Below are 10,030 nucleotides of genomic sequence, written 5' to 3'. Positions count from 1 at the left end.
GGTGGTTGGTGTATGCATATACTGTCAGGATTTCTGCAGCTTCTCCAGTTTTCTTCCTCATTCTAAGGATGTGCTGGTAAATTAATTGACCATTATAAATTATGCCCAATGTATGTAAATGGAAGAATTAAAATGGGGAAGGCAATGTGAGAATAACCTTCAGGGAAATTAGACTGATGAGATTCAGTCCTGAAGAAGGATCTCTGCCTGAAACGTCAACTGTCCACAGATGCTGTCTGACCTGCTGAGTTCCTCCAGCAATTTGTGTGTGTTGCTGCGAATTTCCAGCATTTGCAGAATCTCATGGTTTTGATGTCTGAATGACATATTGCAATCTTGTCAGGTAATTGTTCAACCAATTTAATGCAGGATGTTTTTGGCCTGTCTTGCCCTTCTCATGAAGCTCAGTGGACTCTGATAAAGCATAAACTGCATACCATGGCACTATAATTAACATTATTTGGGCAGTCTTGGCTTTTATTTTTCCCTACACTTGTTTTAGCACATGCAATTTTTGAGTAAAATAATTTCCAAGTATAAAGTTGAAACCAATGTGCTGATGTTTAAGCAAACAAGTGTGCTCAGACACCACTTCCCACAGGTGCACTACAGTCTCTGTTGACACCATGATGCATGTGCACGGTCAGCCTCAGCAGCGACACCAAGCGGAGCAAAAGGGCAGCTCAATAACAATTCTCTCAAAGGGTGCCACAACGGGTCACACTTGTCTTGTATACTACTAAAACTCTCAAAAAGAAAAACAGTGAGATGCATTCCTTCAAATGAAAGACGAAGTCCCTGAATGGAGGGAAGGATAGGTGTTGCATTGCCTGTATTTTCATGGGAAATTACTATGACAAGGAATGAGTGGTGGCGATAGATGAGAAGATGAAGGAATGTGGATTGCTGACAGTACAGACAAAGTTAAGATGTATTTTGTGGTATTGCTGAAGATGGCAATAATTAGGCAGGATAATTCAATACAGGTGGAAGGTGAGAATATACTTGAGCTCTATCCTTGTTTTGATTTGCAGACCAAAATCTCAGATTGCTTACTGATTTTATTAATTTGCTTTCAAAAGGTAGATATCGGGGTTCCGGTGACATCATCGTTGAGAATGGCAGCTTAAGTCACTAGCTCCTCCGGAAAAACACGTATTAAGCCCTGTTAACCCGTCAAATATAATATTTTTCAAAAAATATTTGAACCAAAAAAAGGGGCAAGAATGGGGAGAAGAAATGGAAATAAAAAAAGCGACACTGCGCAGCCTGCGTTCGAGAGGAGTGCAGCGAGGGACTCTCCTACCCGACCGTGTGCTAGTGAGGCTGCTGCTGGGCCTCGTTCAGACAAAGCGGCAAATGTCTTCGAAATCCTGAAAGAGATAAGGGAGTTCTGGAAAGAAAGACAGCAGCAGCTCCATGATATTAAGGCAGAGCTCGCCAGTGTTAATCAAAAAATAGCGGTGGCAGAGACTCGTATTGAGAAGGTGGAAGATCACGTTCAAAACATGGAACGGATACTGAGCAAGACAATAAAAATAATACATCACGAAGAAGGTAAACTGCTTGACCTGGAGGGAAGATCACGGCGTAAAAATATCAGAATCTACAACGTTCCCGAAGGAGCATCCATGACGGAGTTTGTCGGAAAGTTACTGCGGGACGCGTTGGATCTTCCCCCAGCTTTGGAGCTGGAAATCGAGAGAGCCCACCGCACTGTAGTCCCAAAATCTACCCAGGATAGAAAGCCACGCTCAATAATAATCAAATTCCTTCCGTACAGCACCAAGGCGGAGATTCTACGAAGTGCCTGGGGTAAGAAGAGAGTGAGTGTTTTTAGAGGATAAATTAATATACTTCACCCCGCGGTCCTCCAGAAACGCAAAGAATACTTCGAAGTAAAGCGAGTATTAAAGCAAAATAAGATTAGAATTCAAACTCCGAACCCTGCTAAACTTCGAGTGTTTTATGACAACGGGATGCAGTTGTACCAGACAGTGGAAGAGGCGACTACAGACATGAAGGCCAGAGGGTTGCCCGTCGGCATGACCAAAACGAAAGAAAGCCTGGCTGAGGAATTGTCCCGCCCGGCTTGGGAAATAGTGCGAGAAACGAGAAGGCAGGAGACGGGAGGAGGCCTAGAGAAACATATCAGGAAGAGACCGGGAATTTCCCAAAGACAGTCCTCACCCCCTTCAGAAGAGCCATAAGGTTTGGCTAACTTTAAAAATGTTGAGTAACTAAACAGAAGCAAAAGTACACGGTGATATACCTACCTCAAGAAATACTTATTATAATGTGAATTTTATATTACTTAGTTGTTATTCTTTATTCGCTCCTTTTCCCCCACCAAAATGAGAATATATATATGTGCATATATATGTGTGTGTGTGTGTGTGTGTGTGTGCATATATGTATATATAGTACACAGGGAAATCTTTTCCGTGTAATGGATTTGTTCACTGACTTTTATGAATACTGCAATGGGGGCCCTCAACTCACAAATAGGAGGGGTTATCCCCCACAGCTAGACATTTCCTCTAGCTCAACGCAGGGTCATTTACTAGAGACCTCAGCCTTGGAATCACACATTTGTTGCTATTTTTGTTATTACTTGAGTTTCTTGGTTCTTATTTGTTCAGGGAGTAGACCAATTAAGTTTTATTCTAATTTCAATGATACATTGACAGATAAATACAGATGGCTAAGTACAAGGTAAAATTCATTTCTTTTAATGTCAATGGGCTATTAAATCCTATCAAACGTAAGAGAATTTTATCCAAAATGAAAAAAGAACAAGCCCATGTAGTATATTTACAGGAAACTCATTTAAGTGATAATGAGCGTAAAAGACTAAAGAGAATGGGCTTCACTAATCTGTTTTTCTCCTCATATAAATCAGGACATAGGAGAGGAGTTGCTATTCTTATCTCAAGTAAGCTAAATTTTGAAAAAATATTTGAAATGGGAGATAAAGAAGGCAGATATATTCTGGTAAGGGGGAATATAGACAGCAATTCAGTTACTCTATTGAATATATACGCACCCCCGGGAAGTGATATTGGTTTCTTTCAGAAAATTACTGATATTATGGTAACGGAAACAGAAGGTCTCCTGATTATGTGGGGGAGACTTAAATTTACAATTACAACCAAACTTAGACTCTTCCAATAGAAAAACCTATGAAACAAAATCTTTGCATAAGAAAGTTAATACACTTTTTGAGGATGTTGGTTTAATTGATATCTGGAGGGACCTTTTCCCTGACAGAAGGGATTACACTCATTATTCTGCTCCCCATTCTGTATATACAAGAATAGACTATTTCATAACATTTGGAAAAGGCAAGGACAAAATAAGCACCTGTGGAATTGGGACAATAGATGTAAGTGACCATGCACTTATATATTTATCTGTTGATTTTGACCTACAGCCAATGAATACTATTTGGAAACTAAATTCAAGTCTACTCAATGAGCCGTACTTTAAGGAACAAATTAAAAAAGAAATTGGTCTCTACTTAGAATTTAATGATAATGGAGAGGTTTCACCTCCCATTTTATGGGATACTCTGAAGGCGGTCTTAAGAGGGAAAATTATAGCGATATCTTCATATAAGAAAAAAATAAGGAATAAAACATTAGAGGAATTACAAAATAAGCTGAAGGAACTAGAGAAAAAACACAAATTGAATTTGGCACAGGATACATTAGGGGAAATTAAAAGAATTAGGAATGAAATAAATAATTTGGCTACGCAAGAAATCAGGAAAAACTTAATGTTTCTGAAACAGAGACATTATGAAAGTGGATTGAAATCTATGAAAATACTGGCGTGGAAACTGAAATAAAAGACAGCAGAAAATACAATTCATAGAATTAGGGACCCAAGAATGAAAATGACAAAAAATAAGTAAGTGAAATTCAAGAAGCTTTTGAAGTTTTTTACAAAACGCTATATTCCAAAGTTCCAGGGGGAAGCATAAACCAAATTGACACCTTCTTGAATTCTCTAGAGTTACCCACTTTAAGCAAAGAACAAAATAGGATTACTGCTGACATAACTGAAGTTGAATTAAAAGCTACAAATTAGTAGGCTTAAATTAAGCAAGTCACCAGGATCAGATGGGTATACGGCAGAGTGGTACAAAGAATTTAAAAATGAGTTAATTCCTGTTTTACTCCCCACACTGAACTGGGCTCTAAAAAAGGCACAAATGCCACCCAGTTGGAAGGAAGCGATAATCTCAGCTATACTGAAAGAAGGCAAGGATAATCTGGAATGCGGGTCATTTAGACCAATATCCGTTCTTAATGTAGATTATAGGTTATTTACCTCCATCATGGCCAAACGATTAGAGGAGTTTCTACCCATACTGATACATAACAATCAGACAGGTTTTATACGACAACACCAGACTCAAGACAATATATGAAGGACACTTCACATTATGGATCATATACAAAAAAATAAAATTGAAGCAATAGTGATAAGCGTGGACGCTGAAAAAGCATTTGATTTGGTTAATTGGAATTTTCTTTACAGAGTTTTACAGATTTGGTTTCCAAGACACAATTATTAAAACTATACAGACACTATATGACAATCCTACTGCTAGGATTAAAATCAATTGATATTTATCAAATAGTCTTACCCTAGAAAAGGGCACGAGGCAGGGTTGTGCATGGTCACCACTACTCTTCGCGTTATATCTGGAACCATTAGCTCAATGCATCAGACAAAATGAAGATATCAGGGGAATTACTATTAAAGGGACAGAGCATAAATTGGCTTGTTATGCGGATGACATTTTGATCTATCTAGGGCAACCAACATACTCTTTACCTAAATTGATGCAATCTTTTGAACAATATGGTCAATTAGCAGGATACAAGATCAACATAGATAAAACCCAATTACTTTCATATTACTATAGCCCACCAAGAGAAATTGAAAGTCGATACCCCTGGGCATGGCACACAGAGTCTTTCAAATATTTGGACATCATTATGCCAAAAGATTTGGCAAAATTATCAGAATGTAATTATCAGCCTTTATATAAAAAAATTAAGGAAGATGTGGCAAGATGAAGCCTGATTCCTTTCTTCAGTCTCAGTTCAAGGATTGAGTCTATTAAAATGAATATACTGCCCAGACTGTTATATCTCTTTCAGACCCTACCAATAGAGATTAATCAAAATCAATTCAATGAATGGAACAAGATGCTATCAAGGTATATTTGGCAGGGTAAAAGGCCTAGAGTTCGTCTCAAAACTTTGCAATTAGCAAAGGAAAAAGGGGGGATGGGGCTTGCCTTCTCTTAGAGATTATTATTTTGCAGCACAGTTGAGAGCTGTGATATGTTGGTGCAACCCATCATATGACGCTCAATGGAAAAACATTGAGGAGCGGATACTTCCCATCCCCACACAAGCAATTTTGGCTGATAACAACCTGCAAAGGTACATAAATACTATTGATAACCCGTGGGTGAAATTGACTCTTAAAATATGGAAAACTACTATAAAAGAATATAATCTAGAGGGAGATATTGCAATTCTTAAATGGTGTGCATATGACTCTGATTTTACACCAAATAAAGTGGATGCTAGATTTAAGGACTGGACAGCTAAAGGAATAACAGTTCTTTGCAACATAACGAAAGAAGGAACACTGTTCAGTTTTGAAATGCTTAAAGAGGAACACTTATTAGAAAAACAAGATTTTTATCAGTATTTACAGATGCGACAATATGTTAATAAGACGCTTAAAAATATAACCAAGGCAAATACATGCTTGATAGAGCTCTTTAGAAAAGCATATAATTCAGATAATGGTAGTAGAATCATTTCAAGCATGTATAAAGGGTTGTCAAATCTTAAAACACATTCGACTTCATATATTAAAACAAAATGGGAGAAGGAAGGAGGGATAATTATATCTGCAGAAGAATGGACAACAATATGGAGGTATCAATGGAAGTGTACCAGTTCACAGAAATGGAGGGAGTTTGGATGGAAAAACTTGATATTTTATTACACCCTCTCAGAAATCCCATTATGGTAGTAACCTCCCTGTTTGCTGGAGAAATTGTGGAAATCAAAATGCAAATCATTATTATATTTTTTGGGACTGCCCTGTTATCAAAAACTGTTGGAGGGGAATACACAATGCCCTACAAAACACCTTTAAATGTTAACTACCCTTGGAGAATAAGACCATATATATTGGATATATACCTCAAGAATGGTTGAAAAGAGATAAATGTTTAATGAATGTACTGTTGGTGGCTGGTAAAAAGACTCTTACTAGGAAATGGTTATCACAGGAGAGCCCAACTTTAAATACATGGATGGAAATTACAATGGACATTTACAAAATGGAGAAGATAACAGCATCTGTTAATCATAAGCTGGAACAATTTAATTCATACTGGGAAAAATGGTTTCATAACATAATGCCTCATAGGCCTGATTTTATTCTCACAAATCAATGAATCTGTTGTAAAAAAAAGATCACTCCCTACTTGTACATAGTTCTTTCCTTTTGCTTGTTTTTTCTTTCCACTCTTTTCTATAAGTGTATACCCCAGATAAATACTTTGTGGAGATTTTGTGATATATATGATTATATGATACATATGTACAATGTCTGAAATGCATCTTATGGAAATGTTTGTTTGATGAACTTCAATAAAAAAAATAAATTACAAAAAAAAACATCCCGGACCCTGGCACCCGGGAGGCAAACTACCATCCGGGTCTCCTGACTGCATCCACAGAATCGCCTATCTGACCCCTAACTATCGAGTACCCTATTACTACTGCCTTCCTCTTCCTTTCCCTTCTGAGCAACAGGGCCAGACTCTGTGCCGGAGGCACGGCAACTGTTGCTTCCCACGGTAGGCTGTCCCATCCCCCAACAGTACTCAAACAGGAATACATATTGTTAAGGTGGAGGGTTATATGGGAGGCAGGGTTTAAGGGTCGGCACAACATTGTGGGCCGGACGGCCTATACTGTGCTGTATTGTTCTATGTCCTAACTCATAAGGTCAGGCAGCATCATTGGAGAGGAATAACCAGTCAACACTTTTGGCCAAGACCCTTCATCAGGACTTTATAAACAAGGTAATTTCATTCAAATTTGTTGAAGTTCCAGTCTTTAATTAAATACAAATAGTAATATTTCAAACAAATTTTGATCATGTACAATTCACTAGAATGCAATACATTAACAGCATTAAATTTTTGCTAATACTTCAAATAAACTTTTTTTACGTTATTAGAAACAAAACTTGGGTTATAAAGGTTCTATAGCTGTACCTATCTACTTGGAGGGTTCAGCAGATAATATTACCTAGTCAATGCAGGTACAAAAATTAATTTTATATTCAGACCTTTTAATTAAAATTCTCTACAAGAGGAACTTCACTCTTATAGTACTTTAGTACTGACCAAGACAGGATTATTAACAAAAAGATTCCAGCATTTCAGATGTTAGTATTTATTCCACTTCACTTCTTTGCAGAGTTGTATCTTCTTTCCAGGCAGCGTTATAGAATTGTCCTGAACTCATCAAAGATGAAACTAGGGATATGTGCTTCCACAACCTGGCATGAAAAGAGCAGCAATAGTAATCAGATCATTACATGAGCACCAGAACAATAACGCAAAGACGATTGGCAGCACTTCTCAATATTTTGCAATATACAAAACCTGGGTACAATCACCACTGTTGTGTGGTCCTGTTCTGGGAATCATACTTTAGGAAAGATGTGATTCACTTTGGAAGATTAAATTTGAAGGCAGAATACCAGGCTAATGGAAAGATTCTTGATATTGCAGAGCAACTGAGAGATTTTGAAGCCCAAGTCCACAGACCCTTCAAAGTTGGTGGTTAAGAAGGGTATGGTGCATTGGACTTTCATTAGTCAGGAAACTGAGTTCAAGAACTGTGAGGTAATATTACAACTGAACTGTGAGGTAATATTACAACTCCTGTTTAGACCATACTTGGAGTAATGTGTTCAGTTCTGGTTGCCTCAATACAAGAAGGATGTGGAAGCTTTCGAGAGGGTGCAGAAAAGATGTATCAGGATACAGCCTGGATGAGAGGGCATGTCTTATGAGGACAGGTTAAGCGAGCTGGGGCTTGTCTCTTTGGAGCAACGGAGAATGAAAGGTGACCTGATAGAAGTGTGTAAGATTGTAAGAAGCACAGATCTAGAGGATAGCCAAAGACTTTTTCCCAGCTGGAAATGGCTAATAAAAGGGGTGTAATTTTAAGGTGATTAAAGGAAAGTATAGGGGGATATTAGAAGTAAGCTCCTTACAGAGAGAGTGGTGTATGTGGACACACTGCCGGGGTGAAGGTAGGTGCAGATACATTAGGGACATTTAAGAAACTCTTATCTAGGCACAAACAAGGTGGGGAAGCTGGTGCTGGTGAGACACGGTGACATTTTATGGGCAGCAAACAAAACTACTAACTATTCTATTAATTCTGCCTTTTCTGGACTACTATCAGTTCAATCTGCATCCTGTAATTTCCTTTAGAAACGGATTTTGAACCATCTGCATGAATTGGCATTTTTGCAGTATCCTGAAAGATTCGGGGAACCGGACTCTCAAGAATGCAGGTATGGCCACAGAAGTCACTGCTGATGTGGACTTGGGACCAGATTTAATCTTTGGGTTGGATCAAAGTGGCAGGGTGCAGACTCAGCAGCAAAAAACTAACCAATGCTTAGCTGATTTAAGTGCCAAGCAGATTAAAAAGATCCAAGGATGGCAAAGGACAAACCACAGTTCAGCTGACTACTGCAGGAGGCTTTATTCCCCTCCGTGCTGAACTGACTGTGCGGCCGCTGGGTTCCCATACCAGCTAAACAGGCTCTGTGACTGTGATCTGCTACGTACGCGCAACCCTATAACAGTATCAGCAGCAAGTGAACACACCTGGAGTCTGGTTTTGCTGTTAACAAAACACGATTTTATTAGTAACTACATCATATAGTAACTTAAACCAGGTAAATCCCCTCGAGAGCTGAATGTACCCGAGCCTGAACCCTACGCCGGGGACCGAGGTAGGTGCCAGGCCTTCCTTTCTCAATGCTCCCTGGTCTTTGAGCTGTAGCCATGTACCTACACTTCCGATAAATCTAAGATTGCGTACATCATGGGGCTGCTACGAGGGGATGCCTTGGCTTAGGCAACCGCGATATGGGATAACCGACCAGAGGTTTGTTCCTCCTTCTCCTCCTTTGTCGCTGAAATGAGGAAAGTCTTCGAACAATCCATTCACGGTAAGGACGCCACAAAACGGTTGCTTACTCTTTGTAAGGCTTCGCGAAGTGTGGCCAGGTATTCCATTGAGTTCCGGACCTTAGCCGCAGACTCCGGGTGGAATGACGAGGCCCCACGGGAGGTGTTTCCATAGGGCCTCTCAGACAAGATAAAAGATGAGTTGGCCGCGAGGAACGACACGGACTGTCTGGACTCTCTGATCTCGCTAGCCATTCGATTAGATTATCGACTTCTGGAGCGTCAGAGAGAGAGAACCAGTCGCCCCGCTCCTTGGGGAAGCCCACAGTCCACCCTCTACCCCTCATTAGTTCGGCATTTGAACCCCTGCATGGAGCCACCATCTTCTCAAAGTTGGACCTTCGCAACGCTTATCATTTAGTCAGGATGAGGGAGGAGGACGAATGGAAGACGGCCTTCAATACACCTCTGGGCCACTTTGGATATTTGGTCATGCAGTTTGGCCTCACCAATGCTCCCGCTGTTTTCCAAACCCTAATCAATGACATACTGAGGGACTTTATCAATAGGTTCATATTTTTTTACCTTGACGATATCCTAATATTTTCTAGCAGCCCCCAAGAATACGTACACCATGTCTGTCAAGTTCTCCGGAGGCTGTGGGAAAACCAGTTATTCGCAAAGGTGGAAAAATGCGTCCCTTCGGTCAGCTTCCTAGGCTATATCATTGAAAGCGGGCAGGTAAAAGCAGATCCCGAGAGTATC

At 39.6% G+C, this 10,030-nt stretch overlaps 1 protein-coding gene across 1 annotated transcript in view; it reads right to left on the bottom strand.

Moving 5' to 3' along the window:
* Window positions 1-6,316: 6,316 nt before the first annotated feature.
* Window positions 6,317-10,030, bottom strand: part of washc5 (WASH complex subunit 5) — a 159,276-nt gene continuing 155,562 nt past the window's right edge. Inside the window, exon 28 of the mRNA XM_073052838.1 lies at window positions 6,317-7,611. Within this exon, the coding sequence (XP_072908939.1) occupies window positions 7,555-7,611 (57 nt within the window). The 3' untranslated portion in view covers window positions 6,317-7,554. The remainder of the gene's footprint in view (window positions 7,612-10,030) is intronic.

Source organism: Hemitrygon akajei, chromosome 1 (assembly GCF_048418815.1).
Source record: "Hemitrygon akajei chromosome 1, sHemAka1.3, whole genome shotgun sequence".
NCBI classification, from domain to species: Eukaryota; Metazoa; Chordata; class Chondrichthyes; order Myliobatiformes; family Dasyatidae; genus Hemitrygon; species Hemitrygon akajei.
This window is presented reverse-complemented; position numbering and strand designations above follow the sequence as displayed.